Source organism: Manis javanica, chromosome 5 (assembly GCF_040802235.1).
Source record: "Manis javanica isolate MJ-LG chromosome 5, MJ_LKY, whole genome shotgun sequence".
Classification (NCBI taxonomy): domain Eukaryota; kingdom Metazoa; phylum Chordata; class Mammalia; order Pholidota; family Manidae; genus Manis; species Manis javanica.
The window spans coordinates 143,443,909-143,463,431 of NC_133160.1; the positions used below are offsets into that span (position 1 = coordinate 143,443,909).

The 19,523-nt window shown below is 43.2% G+C and overlaps 1 protein-coding gene across 2 annotated transcripts in view; it reads left to right on the forward strand.

The window, feature by feature from the left end:
• Positions 1-1,840: 1,840 nt before the first annotated feature.
• Positions 1,841-19,523, forward strand: part of RELL1 (RELT like 1) — a 59,453-nt gene continuing 41,770 nt past the window's right edge. Inside the window, exons 1-2 of one of the 2 annotated variants that reach the window (XM_037002901.2) lie at positions 1,937-2,074; positions 11,208-11,286. In XM_037002901.2, coding sequence (XP_036858796.1) covers positions 11,229-11,286 — 58 coding nt within the window. In that variant the 5' untranslated portion in view covers positions 1,937-2,074; positions 11,208-11,228. Of the gene's footprint in view, positions 2,075-11,207; positions 11,287-19,523 lie in introns of both variants that reach the window. The other variant, XM_037002900.2, reaches the window with a different exon arrangement.

Sequence of the window (19,523 nt, forward strand, 5' to 3'; positions counted from 1 at the left end):
ACTATTATAGTTTCCTTCAGCTTTAATTACTGGATTGTATTTTTATTTCTGGAGAGCCATAGTAGATATCCAATTCAAATATATTGCTAAAAATGGTCCTGTCTTTTTAAATAGTAAATTCAACCTGTGAGAAAAGAAACATTATTCTGTGACAAAAATCGAACAGTATTCATTTTTTCAATTATATTTTACATTTTGAATAGATATTTTGGTTCCAGAATTTTGCTACATTCTAAATTCCTAAACCAGTACTGGCTTTATGGGTGTGTGCCCTGTACACAGGGCCCCCTGATTGATTAAGTGCTCTGCTATTGTCATCTTGAAATTCTTAACACTTTTTGAACCACAGGCCCTGCATTTTCATTTCACACTGTGCTCTGCCACCCATGTTGCTGGCTCTGGCTACAACTTATAATTTACAGCTTAATTTCTAGGCCCAGGAGTCTCTCCTTTTCTTTTTTTTAAAGTTAGAAACCCACATGGACTTCCGTCCTCTGGAGCCAGTTATGTTGGTATAAAATTGCTTCACCAGCCAGCCTGCAGGATGTGCCTGACAGCTGCACACAGGACACACAGTGCCCTCCTTGGGTTTCAAAGGGTAGAGGCTTCATCTTTTAGTCCCAGCCATCTGCAGTGGCCTAAGCTCTGTCACTGGGAATTCTCACATCAGTGCAAATGCTTGTAAGAGTCTAGTAGACTGTACAGAGGATGCAATGGGAGGACGAATAGCCTCTTCTGACAATTGGAGGCTGACAGACCAACAAGAGCCCCATTCTGTGAAATTCCAGCCCCCCTTCTGTTGTTGATGTTCTTGAACATTTGCTCAGAGTCTGACCACTCTGTTTATGAAGGAATCTCTAAAGTGTGCTAAAGATGGAACTACTCAGAGAAAGGCTTTGAGTCTAGGCAGTGCTTGTGATGATTCAACTTCAAAAGCCACTTCTGACCCCTTACTTAGTGTGTGCTGTCCTTGGGCCAGGTGCTTAAGGCACAGCAGTGAACAAACACAGGGAAGATGAGCTCATGCCAATTTCCAGCGGTGGCCTGCCCATCATGGCTTTACTCCCTGGCCTGTGAGATGAGGGTAGTATTCACCTCACAGAGCTGATGTGATGACATAAGGAGGAAATAAGTGCCTAGACACTTGAAGAACTACTTTCGTAGAAGTATTTGCAAGGTGCAGTGTGGCCACACAATCTTTTTAAAAAAGCAGTTTGTTCCTGGAGGTATATGCCGTAGATTTTTTTCCCCAATAGGAGCAGCTTAAATGGAAGCAAAGATAGGAAAAGATTTAAATGGTTTGTCTTTTCGCCTCAATTTTCAAACAGTGGAAATTGACGTCCACCGCAGCTCCCCTTTCCAGACCAGTCACTTAGGGGAAGCCAGCTGGATACGGATGACAACAGAGAAAAAGAACTGTGCCCGGTCCAACGATGGCCGTGTCTGCCTGTCCAGAGCTTCCTGACCGGTTCCCCTCTTCCTCTTCCCACTCCTGCCTTGTCTCAGCGCCCAGGAGGACGAGCTGAGGCCACCCGGCCCCAGCCCCCGGCTCCCGCGCAATCCTGTCGGCTGCGGGCCAGCAGGGCTGGGAGAGCAGCGGCCCCGGAGAGAAGAGGCGGGGCCAAGCCGTGGTGGGAGTGGCCCAGAGGGCGGGGGCGTGACCGGAGCTTGGGGGCGGGGAAGGAGGGAGGGGACATGGTGTAATCCGGGCCGTTGAAGAGGCGGCCGGATCTAGAAAGAAAGCTGTCGCTGCGGGGAGAGGCAGGGCCCAGGGCGCGGGAGGCGGAGCCCGGGGCTTGGCGGGCAGAGGCAGGGCAGAGGCAGGGCCGACCCGAGGTGGGTGGGGCCGGAGAGGAGGGTCCAAGGCAGGGCGGGGTTCCGCGCGCCAAGCCCAGCTTCTTGGTCCGCCCGCGGGCGCCCGAGCCGCACTGCCTGCGGGAGCCCAGGACGAGGCGCCCCGGGGGAGGAGGGCGAAGGGACCCGGCGATGGCTCTGCTGAGACTCCCGGGGTCCGCCGTCCTCGCCGCTGCTGTCTTCGTGGGAGGCGCCGTGAGTTCGCCCCTGGTGGCGCCGGGTGAGTGCCCCGCTGGGGCCTGGGCGCGCAGGAGGCGAGGGGCGGAGGGCAGCCCCGCCGCGCCCCGAGCTGCCCTTGTCCTGGCACAACCGCGGGATCCGGGCGCTGAACGTCTGGCTGTCGGGGGGCGGCCCGGGTCGGGCGCGGCGCGTGGCGACGGCTCCTGTCCCTCCCTTTCTGCCTGCGCGGGTCTTCGCCGGCCCCTCTGAGGACCTGTTACCCTCGGCCCCGACCTCTGAGCTCTCCGGCGTGTAGTGACCGGGCCGGTGTTGCTTTTCCCCGGTGCGCTTCCTGCTGGGCGGAGCGCCTCGGAGCCCCGAGGACCCCTTTCTTGCCTCCCTTGTCCTCAGAGGCCCCGCAAGCGGAAGATCGTGACACGGGACTGGGTGCGCTGTCGCCGCCTCCCTACCCGGTCCCTGCCCTCCCCACGCGGGACCCCTCCTCCTCACACTTCTGCCTCGTCCTTTTAAAAAATATGTATCTTAAAACCCTGAGGAGTTCCATTTCTTTCCAAGTTTTCATTTATTTTACTGGTTGATGGATACTTGTGATAGGTCGGGAATTTCAGATCTCTTCCCATATCCTGGGCAAATCAGGCTTGGAAAATGCGAAGGCGCATTTGTAAATTTACAATTTTTTTTCTGTGAGTCGATTCCTGTCACCGCAAAAGGAACCTTGTGTGGTCAAAGCAGGAAGCTACCGACAGAGATGATTAAGTATTGTCCCCAGTGACGAACTTGGAGCAGGAGTTTTTAATGAAAACTAAGAGGTGTAACTTTTATGGAAGTCCTGTCTCACATTCTGGTTTTTATAACTATAGACACCAGGGACACGTTGCCACCATTCTCCCTCTTAAATGCTGCTTTACAGCAGTAGTTAAAATAAAATTATAAACGTATACCTTCTTGGCCAATTGGGGTTACCACAGCCTGGAATCTTACGTCAGCAAGCTCCTCCAAGCTTGAGCTGCTCCTCTTCAGATCTAAATAACAAACAACTGGAAGCCTTCCAACCATGATCGTCTCCTCCATAAAAACACATACACTGCTCTTCATTTCTGAGAAGATTTCAGTTGCTTAGAGCTTTTAAACTGACTTCTCATGTTGGCCTTCACTTTTTCATAGAAAACAGAACGTGTTAGGAAGGGCATGGATAGGTAATACGTCTCCTGAGTCTTTATTAGTAGATCCCTATTTTCTTCAGCCACCCACCCTGGGGGAAGCGGAGCTAGTGAGATATATTACTGGATGGGAGATCCAGTTTTCCCCACGTTTCATTGCTGAGATAGGTAGGTGCATAATCAGGTTCAACTTGGACCCAAATTTGTAGACAGTACTTAAGAGTACTATAGTCAGTTCTAGAATTTGAAGACCTGAGAATTTTTAAAGTTAATTAATTAACCTGTGTATCAAATTGTTAAAATTTCAGCACATGATGCACATTAGCAGGAGAAATCCATCCCTAGAGTAAGTTTGTATTTCCATGGATCTCTGAGCAACACCTAGCTCTCAGGACTGGGGTGTGGTGAAGAAAGCTCTTCTCTAATTGTACGGTAAGTTTTTTGATGAAAGTTAATATTTGAGAATGAGGTATCTAAAGAGGAAAAGGGTACAGAAGATACATGTGCCGTGTGACTTGAGGCCTGCATGAAGAGATGTCCTGACTAGCCAACCTCTCATTCTCCTTCGATCTAAGACAGCATTGATGTTTGTAGGGTACGTTTTAGGAAAGTAGGGAGAAAGAGATGGGAGGTAATGCTGAGGGCCTGCTGTGTACCAAACTTGGAGCTGGACGCTTCATATGCATTTTCACACCTATTTCTTATAACTCAGTACAGTTATTATATCCAGTGAGGCAACTGGGGCTCAGAGAAGTTAAACAATTGGCCCAACATTACATAGCTAATATATTAGTTAGCATTCAATCAGGGAAGCAGAACTGTGTGTGTGTGTGTGTGTGTGTGTGTGTGTGTGTGTGTGTGTGTGTCTGTCTTTGATAACCCAAACGGCTTGATGCCAAAGTTCATTCTTTTTCCATTTTATCCCACTGCTCTCCAGGGAGAAAATAAAACAGAAATCATCCTCAGCAGTCTTGCTGAGATTCTAAGATAGGATGTTTAGGACACCATAAAATTGTAAGCATATGGTTATCGAAAGCTGGGAAGCAGAGAGAGGGACAGATAACTTCACAGTGAGTAGTGGCAATTTCTCTTTTTCTTGTCTAGTAGATGAATCTCATAAACCCTGTCTCTTAGTAGCAGCCTTTGAAACTATATACCACAAGCACCAGAGGGGATGATTTTCCACATCTTGGCTTCTTTACGTCCTTAAATTCTCTGGTTACTGATCCCTTGGGCTTATTGGTTTCTCTACCAGGCACTGGCACAGCCTTCTAGGAAGCACTGAGCAGAAAAGGCCCAAGAGCTGGTGAAATGAGAAGAGCACTCCTTGGGCTCTGTGGCTTCCATTCAGCCTCCTCACTCCTCATTTAGTTACTAAAGATAAGCTTTATTAAATCTGGGTTCTCCTTTTGGCCAGGTAGGTACCCAGCTGTACATCCACATATTACACTATCATTTCTCAGATGTTTTGAGAAAACATCCCTTGGAGCTTGGGCTTGGGCTTGCATGCCCAAATTTAATTTAAAGAGGAAGTGAAAAATTTGAGAAGTTCTGTCATTCCTTCTCTTCTTTCCTCTCCACCCACCAACGTAATTAATCAAGCAAATGATTTGGGAGTTTAGTACAGTTCCTCCATTATCCTTAGTCAACCGCTGTGGAGGTGATGTTCCTTTTGATGTGTGATCAGAAAGTCAGAAGTAGCCTCAGGCTGTGTCACGATGCTTATATCTTTCAACTCACTTCATCTCATCAATAGGCATTTTATCACCTCACATCCTCAGAAAAAGGGTGAGTACAATACTGTAGATATTTTGAGACCACATTCCACAACTGTTATTGAGTATATTGTTAAAACTGCTTTATTATTTATCATTAACCTCTTACTGTGCCTTATTTATAAATTAAGCTTTATCGTAGGTACATATGTAAAATAGGGTTCAGTACTATCCATGGATTGAGGCATCCACGAGGTCTTAGAATGTATCCCCCATGGATAAGGGGGTCTCCTGTCATTGAATTTGAATGAGAGAGGCCAAAGCTCCAGGTGAGAGAAACAAAAAATTTCAGTGTTATTTTTTAAAGAATTGTTTGGCTCTGATGTTGAAGTTTGATTACATATTGGGACAAAAGAGAAATTACCTAAAATTTACAAAAAGTGATTAACCAAATTGTCATTGATCGAAATGATTATGTTAAGTGGATCCTAATTATTTTAGGGCACTTAACTTTAGTAACTGGTAAAGATTTGGCGGGTTGCTGATAGCAGGTAGAATAATGAGTCTGCTGTGACTAACAAGGACCAAGATTGGAATTTAAAGTTAGTTCACTGTAGATACTTGATTCTTTTCGGAGGGAGGAATGCAATGTTTGTTATACCTGTTTTGTGGCGGGCTGTGGTCTAAGCACTCAGATAATTTGATTCTTGCAATACCCTGTCAGCTATGTAATTTATTCCTGTGTGTATAGATGAGAACATTGAGTAGCTGAGAAGTTAACTTGAAAAAGTCACTTACATGCTTAGGATGGATTTTGACCTTGAATCAGATCTGTTCAATTCTGAAGTCTGTTATTATTACTAAATTATTTTGTTTTCTTTTGAGTGAGGATTTTAAAAATAAAAATTTTAAAGAAATAATTCTAGAAATAAAATTAATTTTTCTTCTAAGATATTTATAAAGAATCACTAAGTCATAGGGTAATGGCAAGACATAGTAGAAACAGTACCAAGCTCAAAGTCAGAGCCTGGACTTGAAGTCCAAAGTCAACAAGAGCCCCTGCTACTTTCGGGAGCGTGACTCTCTCTGCCTCCCTTTTCTTACCTGTAAAATGGGTGTGTGCCAGCTCTTATGTTTATCTGCCTTACCTGCTGCTAGTGAGGATCAAAGGTCTCTGAAGGCTTTGGCAAATGGCAAAGTGGCATATATATTTATCCTGTGTATCTTTTTTTCTGTGTTGCTTCTCCAAATTGCCCATGATGCTGGACTTGTCAACCAAATTATCTAATAAATGTAGACCACACATGCTATAAAGTTTTCATTCTGGAAGTGGTGATGGTTTTGCAATGAGAGGCTCATTGTAACTTTATGAAAACCCAGAGTGACACCTCAGATTCATGAATATTCTGCCATTGACTGAGAGTTAAGTAGCCAAGCCTTCTTTTCCCATTTCCCCTCAGCTATAGAACAGTGCTCTTGGTATTTTTGGAGAAGTCCCCTAAAGATTTAAAGTCTGGGGGAAAGGGGTGAGAATCTCCCTTGATCTTACTCTCCATGGCACTCGCCACAGTTAGACTATTTCATTCTGTTCTTCTCGCTCTCCATTTTTTACTTGAATAGGATCGTAATGCAAATGTAATTTTGTATTCTGCATTTTTCACCTAATGTTGTAATGAAGGGTTCTCCATTTCCCTACATACTCAAAAAATGGCTGCACAATATTCTACTGCATGGATTCACTGTATTGTACCTCATTGTGTCTCCATTTTAGGAGATTTCAGTTGTTGCTAATTATTTTCAAATGAGTCTGAAAACTCACTTTCAGTGCACATCTGTGTGTAATGCTTTGTCTGGATGCTGATGACTTCCACAGAAAAGAGCTTCCTGAAAAGGCAGTTTTAGGGTCAGAGGTATTCATGTTTTTGAGACCACCAACGACACTGATATGGGTGACCTGAAGGAAGGTTGTTCTGGTTTCTGTTCTCACAGTAGTGGTTGAAGGACTTATTTTTTACACCTTTGGCATATTCCATGAAAAACATATTTGCTAATTTGTAAGACCAAAATTGGTGTTTTGGTTACTAGTAGGGTTGATTATTTTTTCCTACTATTTGAACCATTTGCACGTCTGTAGTCCTTTATGGACAATTCTGAAATCCAAAAAGGTCTGAAAACCAACATTTTTTTGAGGTTTTTTGCAAAAATTCCATTGGTGGTAAAGCCTAACCTGAACCAACACAATATTCTGTGGTATATATTTGTTTCACTTAGTTTGAATATTGCTAAGTTTTGCTGCAGTAATATTGATGAGTTTGATTTCTGAGTGTTACATAATGTGTGCTAAATGCCTTGCATTACTTTTCTAGAATCACAAAGTCTGAATTTTGAGGCACAGCTGACCTCCAGGTTTTCAGATAAGGGATTATGGTCCTGCATTTCCTCTTCCATGACTCATCTGTTCAGGCCTGTGGGCAGCCAAATGAACAACTGCTCAAAACAGTAAAACAGCCTATGGAGAAAATACTGCCTCACATGAGTGGCACTTCATGAAAGGATGCGATACTTTGATATTTAGTGTGGAATCTAATACAGATGCGTGGGAAAAGCTGCCATTTTGTTTATTCTAGGTGGCTTTGTGGATGGATGCTTATTGTAATGGAAGCTTGGAGGAGCTGGGACAAATTTCTCCTTTGCTTTCCTCTGCCAATTATTGACACAGCTCTTTGTAAGGGAGAAATGAAACAGAACCGCCCAGGGACTTTTTGGGAAGAGAGGACCGGATAGGGGGTAGGTACTGCAGGGAAACTGAGTTCTTGTGCCCAGTCATCTCACCTTGAGGATCCTTTTGCCACACTTGTTGAACTCAGAGGAACTGGTTTTGCATTGCCCCTTCACATACCCCAAGATTCCTGCCTTCTCACCTTTGCTCAGAGCAGGATTCACAACAGCTTCCACTCTATCCGACTCTCCTTCCTCCCATTTTGTTTGCACACTCCTGTGTGTAACTTCATCCTGACCACTAAATAAAGTACCTTTTGTACAGAGGGAAAAAAGTCAATAAACTACTTTCCTCATCGGTGTTATGGAGAAAATATGGCAGAGTTGCCTCATGGGGTGTTGGGACTACCATGTGAGATAAAACGTGATTGCACAGTGAGGCGTTTGCCACAAAGTAAGTGCTAAAAAAATATATCATCACCGTTTGTCCCTAACCTGTACATCATGGACATGGACGTTATGTGGGACAAAGTCCCTAAGTGCTCCTGAATTTTCTTTTCAGGACTTCTGCCATTGCCTGAGCCATCCCCTCTCCCCTCTAGCTGCAAAGCTGGTATCTGAGGTGGGTTGCTTAATGGGCAGGGGGCTGAGGAGGCAGTGATGGTCAGAGTTCCAGGCCCCAGGAGAGGATGAATGGAGACCAGTGGGCTTGGCAGGGAATTCTTTTGGGACACAGGAGCTACCAAAGATAAGCAGGAAAGGAGAGAAAGAAAAAAGGAAAGAAACCATTATTTTTATGACAGTATAATGTGACACTTTTCTTTTTGGAAGCCATTTGGAAGATCCACCAGTTGGTTTATCTCTAACCAGATGATCTATAGGTATAGATACACATTTTGACAGTTTTCCCCTAGCATTTCATGTAATTATCTATTGCCATACTTTGTGTTCATCTCATTGCTTACTTGTGAATGTTGTGTTGAAGTAGTATCTTATGATGAGTGTGGTATAATAAGAAATATATTTAGTCCTTGTCTCCAGTTCCTGGCACCCATCTCCCCAAACCCTTGAATTTCCTACATGATAAGAGCGTCCTGTCCATAAGGACCTCCTTTCAAGGGTATGCTAATGAGGTGACTTAGGGTGATGCCCATAGATAGCCTCAGGATGGCGCTGGTCACCTGACAGACCATGTGATTAGAGGGTTGGAACCTTCAGCCCCACCCATCACCTCTGGGAAGGAGAAGAGGTTGGGGGGAGGGCTGCAGATTAAGCACATTAAACTTTGAACAGAAAAACTTGATGGGCTTCTGGATTGTTGAATGAGTGGGGTGTGTGGACAGCAGTATGCGCAGAGAACATGGAAACTCTGCACCCTTTATTCACCCCTTGCCGTGTGCGTCCCTCCCATCCGGCTGTACCTGGGTTATATCCTTTTTAATAAAACAGTAACCTAGTAAGTAAAATGTTTTCTGAGTTTTGTGAGCTGCTCTAGCAAATTAATTGAATTCAAGGAGGGGATTCTGGAAACGCCTGAAGTATAGCCAGTTGTTCAGAAGCACAGTTGACAACCTAGACTTGCAATTGGCATCTGAGGTAGGCGGGTAAGGGGCTCTCTTGGGGACTGTGCCCTTACTCTTTGGGATCTGACAATCTCTCTAGGTCAGAACTGAGTTCATTGCTCGGTGGTATTGGGAAAAGCATTGGAATGAGGAAGTAGAGTCCTGTATCTTTAGGGCTGGAAGGGTCGTTGAGTATCTTCTCAAAGCTAATTTAGCCGCTCAAGATACTGAGTTGATCTAGTCAGGACCTCAGCAGGTTTCTCGACTGTCAAGGACTCTCCCTCTCATTACAGCTGGGTCTGCACTGATGGGCGCTCAGCTCTGCTGCTTCTGGCAAGGCTCCTTGGTCTACATCTGCCCTTGGTCTGGTTTTCAGCTCTCTGAATCTGGGTTGAGCAGGACTTGAGAAGGATGACTCTATTTAACTGCCTTAAGAGAGTGTTAAAAAACAAAATTCAACCAAATAAATCTGAAGATCTAATGGGCTTATGTTTTTCTTTTTAACAAGAGTAATTGTGTTGTTCTTAGTCATATAATTTTAGAGTCTGAGGGGACTTCAGTGGTCTTCTTGTAATTAACCCCCACTCTTTGCAGATGAGAAACTGAGCCCCAAGAGGTTCAGTGGCCTGTGGGAATCTATAGCCCATAGTAAAGAAGCAGACCTTTGGGTCTGGTGAGGGAGGGCCTGTGTGTGTGTCTTGGTCACTGTCCAAGGCTCAGGTCCAAGCACAAGACCCAGAACAGAGAATATATTTAACTATCAGAAGGAAGGAAGTCAGAGTTGGAAGCCAGGTGTTATGACTCTGCCCGAGGCTCTTTCTTACGATGAACTAGACAGCTTTCCAGTATTCATCTACAAATCTTAGCTGTAGGCTTCTCTCTCTTTCTGCCCTCCTGAACTGATTAAGAGGCTGTTTTATCTGCCAGTGTTTATGAGCCATATTGATTCAAAAACCTGAGGTGGAAAAATCTGGTCATGGACTAAAAAAAAAAAAAAAAGAATGAGAGTACAAAGTTAGCAAGTAGCACCTTCTTAGGTGAGTGTTGTGGGACGGTGATATGTTTAGAAGTGTTAGTGAAAATTTTCAATGCAAAATCCAAATTCATTCATGAAGCTCTTCTCAAAGATGAACTAAATTCAGTTGCATTTCTACAGCCTGTACTTCAAATCCATCTATTAACTGTATACCTATCATATTCCCTTATACTTTATACCTTTGTTTCACAGGTTAATTCTTTGATTTATTTATTAATTCAGCAATGTTAGTGAAGTGCCCTACTGTGTGCAAGGCACTGGAGATGAAGAGATGTGAGCCAGCAGACACAGTCCATGCCTTTCTGGAGCTGGCAGATTATCAGGGAGGATGAGAAAGTGAGCTGGTGTCTCAGTAAGAAAAGTAGGGCACAGAGCCAGAGTCCCTAACCTGGGACTGGGAGTGGGATGAGAATCCTGCACGAGTTAAGCGAGACTTTCTGGAGGAAATGAAGTTTAGGCTTGTAAAAATGTCAGCATTAGCCAGATGAAGGGAACTAGTGGCCATGGAAGACAGGAGGTAGGAGCAAGCAAAGCCAGCAGGGGCTCCCAAACTCAAGCACACAGCAGAATTTGCTAGAGGTCTTGTTAAAACAGAGACAGGAGCACTTGCCCCCACCCTGGGGATTGAGTCATGAGGTCTGGGAAGAGACTAAAGAATCTGCTTTTCTAAAACATTCCTAGGTGAGGCTGCTTAAGTATCAAGGTTAAGTGGGGGAGGTAAGAGGTAGAAGAAATAGGTGGCTGTGTTTCTCTTAACCTGGAAATCCTTCCCACACTTCTTTTCGTGGGCTGTCCGTATACTGTTCTCCACCCATCCTTTAGGCCAAGATCAAAGATATCACTTACAGGAAACCTTTCCTAAGTATTCTCGCTGATTTAATCTCCTCCTCCTGTGAATATACATATTGAGTCCATGACTATATGTTGTATATATTCTTGTAACCACTGTAAGGATCAGATTGACATATTCTCTGTTTTGTAGAGATGATGGAAGAGGAATAAGATGAAGAGAAAGGAAGTGTCTCACTCAAGTCACAGATGTGGGGAAGCCAAAGCTAGATGTATGTTTATTGTTCTCAAATGCTCTTTGTTACTATGTAAAATTGCATGCACTCCACACTTGCACCACCAGGAAAAGGAAGGTTCTATACTTAAGTTTTTCTTTCCTTTTCTTTATTTACTTTTTCACTGTAGGTCTATTTACTTAATGAGAAAAATGAGGCATTTTATGAATTGAATGTAGATTTAAAAAAATCTGTAGTGGAAAATAGGTGATACCCATGGAATTCTTCAGAAATTGTCCATTTGCTTCTAGAGTAAATAGTTGAAAGAAGTAATTCAATTTACATGTCATTAGGTATATAAATGATTTTCATAAATTTTGGCATGAGGGAGATAATAAGAAAAATCTATTTGTTTCCCTAAAAGAAACAAATTAACCAGTTACTCCATCACTCTTCTTAACTGGCCAGAAAAGTTTAGCTGAATAGTTGAGGATTTAGAAAGATCCTACAGATAAAATGTCACATGACAGGTAGGAGTTAAAAGCAAACAAAAAATTCTTTTCAGTATCAGCACATGCCTCTCCTTCCTTGCCCATGCGCACGTACAAACATAGTGTGGTTCTCTGAGATTCCTGAAAGGGGTGGAAGTTTGAAGAATTCACTGGGCTTTCTGTCTCACGGTAGAACTCAAGAACACTAATTTTCAAATGTTCTACCAGCTCTTCATAGCTGGAAGTTTCCAACACAATCATGTGAATTATCTACATTATAAAAATTGGCAGCCCGGAATTTCCTGGCATTGGTGAAGTGGCAGATGGCTAATAAACAGGCAATCCTGCTTTCTCCTTTGCATGTTTGTGCTATATGCTTGGATGGCCTGAACGCTTTTGTTGCTTCCTCAGTTCTTTCCAGGCCCCTCCTCCCCTATTAAAGGAAAACACAAAACAATCACTGATAGCAGGTGGTAGAGCCAAGAAGCTGGGTTTTGAGGGTGAAACTTACTTCTCATGCATGATTACCAAGCCAGTGTCCTCACAGTCTTTTCAGGTAAAACATGTAGATTTACAAGCAGTGTGCAATTCATGTTAAAATGAGGGCCTTTTTTGAAATACCAATAGGTGTGTGTAGGTAAGTGAAATGAATAGCAAACTTAGTTTCCATCCTCCACGGACTTATGGTTGAGAAGGGGAGATAAGCTGTGAATACAAATCATTAGAGCATAATGGAGGATGTGTCTGGTATAATCAGAGAACTACAACGTGCTGTGTGGGATCACAGAGGAGGGAGGGAGACGTTCCTTCTGATAAGAGATGAACAAGACTTCAATGTGCCTGAAACCTAGCATTTTGAGTGGACCTTAAAGAGAGTGTCCGTGGGGCACACCCAGCAATAGAAACAGCCAGGGTGGAAGCGTGGAGGTAGGAAGAATCAGTGCAGAGCGGATGTAGATGGGTTTCCTCAGTGAAAGTCACATGAGGTGAGACTGCAGAAGGGAGGCTGAGGTAGAGCTGTGGGGTGCCTGAAACTGCACTTGGTAGTTGGGGCTCAGGGTTGGGGGGAGTGGGGGATAGGTGACCAGAAGGAGCCCTCAAGCACTGCGATGTGATGGAACAGCCCCAGACTCTGAACTCAGTGAGCCCTGAGTCTGAGACCTGGCTCCAGTACCTTCAGCAAGGCAGTCGGTATTGCTGGTCTGTGTCCATGTCGAGAGAAAGAGAACATTTATTCTTATACATTTCAGAGTGGTTTGGAGGGATCAAATGAATAATAAAGTCCACTGTAAGTAATGCAAATATGACATATAGTGTATAGGCTTAAAATAATACAAATGATAGAAACAAGTTCTCAAAGTTGGAGGGTTGCTGGAAATTAGAATTGTGAATTAAGTACATTGTGTAGTCTTGATGGTGTGAAGGCCAAGAAGGATTCATTTCTGGTAAAAACTAGCTAATTGTGTGTTTGTCTTAAATTAGAGTAAATCCTCTGACATTGTACAAATTGGCTTGACTCCTGAAGTCCTCACATTAAACATTTATTTTCGGAAGACTGTTGTGAATGTCATTTTTTCACCCTGTTGATCAAGTTCTCATTGTTTGCTCTCTCCATCCAGGGCACGAGGGCAGTGTTGGCCGTCAGTGTTTAGAGCAGTTCCATTCAATAAAACATGGGGATCAGCATGTTTGGTGACTTATAAAATCCTGCTTGGTTAAGGGCTCCAATGATGTCATTTCTGACAGTCTGTTTTCTTAGTCTGTTGATTTCTTACAATGTGGCCAACAGATTTTGGGAGGAAAATAACCCAATTGAAAGTGAGTTAGTATATATTAAGTGCCTCCATATTTTGGAAACAGTTACACAGATAGTAGAGTTGGTGTGGCATACTTCCTGGGTGGGAGTGGGAAAGGAAGGGGGAAGACAAAGAGGAAAGGATTCTTTTGCTTGAACCAGATGATGCAAAGGGGATCTTTTCCGTTTTGTTCAGTGCTGCATCTTGATACATAAATGAGTAAAGATCCTTGACTTTGAGTCCATGTGGTATGATACAATATGCATATTCAGTCGTTGTCCATGGGTCTTGGCACAGAATTCCTAAAAACTTCAAAATAACCTGAGGACAGGAGTGTCTTTTGTTATCCATGATGAGCCCTTTAGGCCATACCTGAGTTTATGCTCACAAATGACTCCTGTTGGGTCCCTGGGTGGGGCTTCAGGTGGGGGCTACATGGTTAGAGGGTTGGAACTTTCTCCCATCTGCTGATACCATGGAAGGGAGAGGGGCTAGTGATTGAGTTAACCACTAATAGTCAATGACTTAATCAATCATGCCTATGTAAGAAACTGGACAAGGAGGCTAAGGGAGAACCAGGACTGGTGAACACATGAGTGTGCTCAGAGGGTGATGTGTCTGGAGAGAGTGTGGAAGCTCTATGCCTCCCACCCCCACACTTTGTGCTAAGCGTCTCTTCCCTTTGGCTGCTCTTGAATTGTGAACTATATATTAAAATGTAATGGAGAGTATAGCACTTTCCTGAATTCTGTGAGTCATTCTAGCAAATTGTTAAATTAGAGGGAGATCATGAGCAGCCCTGAATCTGAATTGGTTGGGGACACCATTTGCAGCTGGCATCTGAACTGAGGAAAGTCTTGGGGGACTCAGCCCCTACATCTGTGGAGTCTGCCCAGACTCCAGGTAGTTGGTGTCAGGATTGAACTGAATTGTAGCATACCCAGGTGGTGACGGAGAATTGGGTTTTGGAAAAATGTAACAGTCAAATCTTTCCTATTGGGAAAAAACAACTCCTAGTAATAAAACACCGTGCTTGGAGTAATCTCTTTGAAATTATGATGGTTTATTGTTTAGATAAGGACTCAAAAGGCATTTAAAATTAGAGTGGGAAAGAAAAGAAGTCATCTGACCAGCACTGTATTGTTTATGTATTTACATTGTGTTTTATGATGTAATAAAGTAGACATTATCCCACTGTGTGGTTTTCTTTGACCCCTCTCTCCTGTGGTGTAGACCAAAGATTTCTGGCATTGTCTCTGCTTCCAGTCAGTGGAAATATGTAGTATGCACATATTACAGATTGCAGTTGTAAGTAGTCTCTTTACTAAGTGAGTGCCAGTATCCTGGTTTACCTCTACAGAATTAATAGTACTATTAGGTTGAACCACATGAATTACTAATATTTGACTATTTTGACCTACAGTGACAAGAGTTTCAGATGGTTCAACCTAATAGTAATTTAGTAATTTTATGAAGGTTCCATACCGACTTTTTATCTGCAGTTAAAAAAAAAAAACAATAGTGCTTGCCATCAAGACATTTTAGAAAATACAAAAAATAGAAAAGGACAAAATACCCCTGAGTTCTACCAACAAAAGATACAAAACACAAAAAAGGAAATTCATCTTATCTGTCAGAGATAACTATTATAACATTTTGGTATCGTTGTCTTCAATAAAACTGAGATCATATTAGCTCAAAGTACTGCTTAGCGTTTATTTTTCACCTAACATTTTTCATTAATAGTTGAAACCATTCTGGGTAAAGGGATATGGCAAATCTAATCCTGTCATACAATCGTTTCTATTGTTTTACAAGTCCAAAGGAAGTTTAGAATTTCTGAGAAGTAATCAACAATTTTAACAGTGTTAAATGTAGATCAGGATGGCTTTTGTATTTTGCTTCTTATAATGGTAGCAGGACTTTTTTTAAAAATTAGTATTTGATGCCAAAAAGCAGATAAATGAACTTGGAGAGATCATAATGTAAGTGCAATCTTCCTTCCCAATAACTGACTCATTAGGAAAATCATTCTATGATTCTAGATTTATATATTTTTATTTAATTTATTTTTTATTAAGGTATCATTGATATACAATCTTATGCTCAGGTTTCACATGGGCAACATTGTGGTTACTATATTCCCTCTATCATCAAGTCTCTATCACATACCCCACTACAGTTACTGTCCATCAGCATAGTAAGATACCGTAGAGTCATTACTTGTGATTCTAGATTTATTACTGGATTATCCATAAATTTGCAACTCAAAATTCTAACAACTAGAGATGAGCTATGAATAATCCCATTTTGTGGAATTTTACTGAATGTTAAACTGTTAACTCTCACACTTCAGAAGGAATAGAGCATGGGGTATGAGGCTCTGGAGCTCAGTGGCCTGGAAATCTCACCTCTGCTACTTGCTGGCTGTGTGACCTGATGCAATGTACTTGACCTTTCTGTGCTTTAGTTTTCATATTTGTAAAATAGGGTTGAAAACAATTGTACCTGCTTCATAGGGTAGGGTATTGTAAGGGTTAAATGGGTTCATACCTGTAAAGTGATTGGAATAGTAATTTTGAACAAAGTATTCATCAGTATGTGACTATTGTTAATGGTATTTTTCCATGTGACTAACCCTTGCTATTGGTTTTCAGTGTTCTTATTTGATTTTTCTGCTATGACCTTCACATTCATTTCTTCCCCTTAAAGTCAGCTTCCCTATTTCTAAGGTTTTCCCAATTACTTCTGTTTAATCTTTCCTTTGTTTGCCATTTCCAAAGTGACCCTGATTTTCTCTCCTGGTCCGTCTTTTACTTTGCCCTTTCTGTGGCAGCACTAGGGGAAACTTCATAACCGGGACGGGACCGGTGCTCCACATTCATTCACCTTTGTTTCCCAGTTTCCGTATTCCCAGAAGGCAGGCCACGTGTCTGTCTTTCAGGAACCCTGCGGGACTGAACCTGTGACTAATGGGAAGACTTGGTGCTTAGGACTTTCATTGCTCTGTTTAATCGTTATCTACTTCCTGCTGCTGGAAGGAAGAAAAGCACAGGGCTGATGTCAGCGTGGTGGGAGCGCCCCCCCACCGGGCTTATGTAATTGTTCTGGCCCCCCCACTTAGCACACATCCCTCTCGTCTGGTTCATATGGTTCATCGTCTTTTCCTGCATGTTGGTTTTGCTCAAAGCTGAGCTGTGAGCTTTCTGAGGATAGGGGTTTATACCTGTCTTCACTGATAACAACCATCCCAGCAATAACAGCTGACGTTGAGCACTCACAGTGTGCTAGGCAGTCAGCTAAATCTGAGTTCATCTCATTTCAAGCTCAGAAACAATTCTATTATCTACATTTTAGAGTTGAGGAAACAAGCACAGGGATATCAATTGACTTGCCCGGGTCTCAGGGCTAAGAAGCAAGTTGAATGAACACAGAGCAGTGAGAAAAAGCTGGCTTTTGCTTTTGCCTTTCTTTCTGGGGAGCAGCTTTGGTTCAGAGCTTGGGCCCAGACCACAGTTCAAACCCTACTCACTCCCCAGATGAATGACCTTGACGTCAATACTTTGTTCTTTAATGTCTCTGTTTCTAACATGGGTTTAGTACTAACATGTATTCTCAGAGTCGTGACAACTAAAAACAAAGGATAATGCGAGTAAGTCGCCAGGCCATAAAAAAGCCCTCTGTAAAGGTCTGCTGCCATGAGCAGCTGGTGGTAGAGTGGTTGGACTTCCCTGAGGCCTTGAATGTGCAGTGGTGAACCCCAAACACTCTAGCGGTGAATTGATCAGTGTCTTCCTCTCCATCTGCGGGGCTGGGGGCCTGGTCAGTCTTCGTTTCCGAAGCCTTTGCTTAGCTCCAGCCAGCTCAGCAACACCGCCTGGTTTCCACGTGGTCAGTTTGTGCTGTCTTCTCTGTGGTGGAAATTCTAGGCTGAACTCTGGCCCTGGCAGAAGTGGGGGATTTTACTCAGACACCAGGGACCTAGCTCCCAGAGGCCTTGCCCCATGTGCCAGTTCCCTCTCTCTGAAGCTCCAGGGGTATAACCAGTTCCTAAGGGACACAGTCCCCTCGCCCCCGCTCTGGCTGTTTCTGCCAGAAACAGGCCATCTGGGCTTGCCCTCTTCTTCCCGTCTGGTGGTTTTGTTCTGGCACTTGCTGTTAGCTTCCTCCTGTGGTTTAGATAATTTCTAACCCAGTTTTTGCTTGGCTCCTTGTGAGGAATGGGCATGAAGAAATCTGGGAGGAATCACGACTTGGTGGAAAGCAGGCAGTGCTTTTGGTGAGGGTATGTAAGCTCTGCCCCTCTTCAGCATCCCTTTATGGATATGGCAATTTGGACTGTAACAGAGAACTGTAAAAATCCAGTTGAGAGCCAGTTCCCAAAGCTGAGTCTAGGAATGTGTTGCTATTTGTAGCCTTCTTTTGAATCTTTGCTAACGGGAACCTTCTGTTGATGTCGAGGAGCCCAGGGGCTTGCTGGTATATTTACATTTTTCAGAGAATTCTTAACCCAACAAGTGGGTTAAGCTGTGGGGTGTATCAGTTGTCCAGCTTGGAAAAGAATCTATTTGTGTTTTTTAAAACTATCAGTATTTGGCAGATGGGTGTGTAAGTACACTGGACATTCTATCCTACAAACTAGCATCTTAACAAAACTGCTTATCAAGTTACAGTGAAAGTGGACATTCATTACCCAGGAGCCCTTCTGAAAGGGTAGTATCTTTTACAGATTCACAGTTGCATGTAGCACATGTTTAAGGTACTCCCAGCTGTGCCCAGGAGCTGTCCGGGGGATTAGAGATACAACGACAGGACACCCTCCTCTCCACTTGGGAAAAAGCAGGCGTGTTTGACTTAAATCAGGGTTTTCCTGTGAGTTCCGGGTCACGTTGGGTTCCCTAACTTTGACGGTGGTAGTGTGCCTGAGTGGCATGTGTTGCAGTGCAGTGGGTAGGCAGGTGTCAGCAGCTCTGAGTCCTCTGCCTGGCTCATTTCTCTGCCCCTACCCAGTGACATCATGTTAGGCCATTGATTTATTTGCAGAATAAGGATCTCAACCACCCTCTTGGCTACTTCCGTGGGATCAGAGGTTTCAGATAAAATAATGAATGTGAAAGCATCAAGGGTCATTTAGGTAGGAACTTTTATATCTTGTATCATGTCCCTAGCTAATGAATATGAGCAAAGATATTATTCCTCCTCTCCCTTGCTCGCTTTTTTTTCTCTGCTTGCCTTCCTTTTTTTCTGAAAGATTTTTAGATGCCATCTAACTACCATTGTTAGTACAAATTATGTTTGTGGGAGCTATTGAATTGCTTCTAATTACAATGATTTGTGAGTCATAATGTGAAAACATGCATATGTGAATGGGATGCGTTTCAAAAGATAAAGTCTTCCTTTTACTTTCATAATAGTTGTGGATAAATGAGAGATATACTTTAGAGTGAGCTTTTTCTTTTGCAGTTAAAAATTAATACTGGGAAATTTTATGCTGCCAAGATAGTTTTAAAAAATGAATTCAATACAGTAGCTGGCTTTCATCATTTTTTCATGAAGATAATTTTCACATTAAAAAAAGATACATGTAGACTCTAATGTTTATCATACATAATAGAGTCACTTGGAGAGAGGCAGCTTTTTTTAGAGTTTAAGGGCATTAGAGTGGGTAGACATGGACCTGGGCTGTAGCCCAGCTCTGTGGTCAGTTGGTGTTGGTTGAACCCACCTGTTTACTGTGAAATGTGTGTCACTAGATAAAACTGAAGGCCACCTCCCCTCTTACACACTGGTAAGCAATGTGGCTTAGAGTGTGGGGCCCAGGGTCACATTGTCTGGTTTGGAAGCTGTCCTATAACCCATGTGCTTCATTTTCCTCATCTGCCATGGGGCTCATAGAAGACCTACCTTACAGATGTTGTACTGAAATGATGCAAATGAACAGTGCCTGCTGGACTGCAAACATTGAGTAAATGCTGTCATTACAATTATTTTAATGTAGTGATTTATT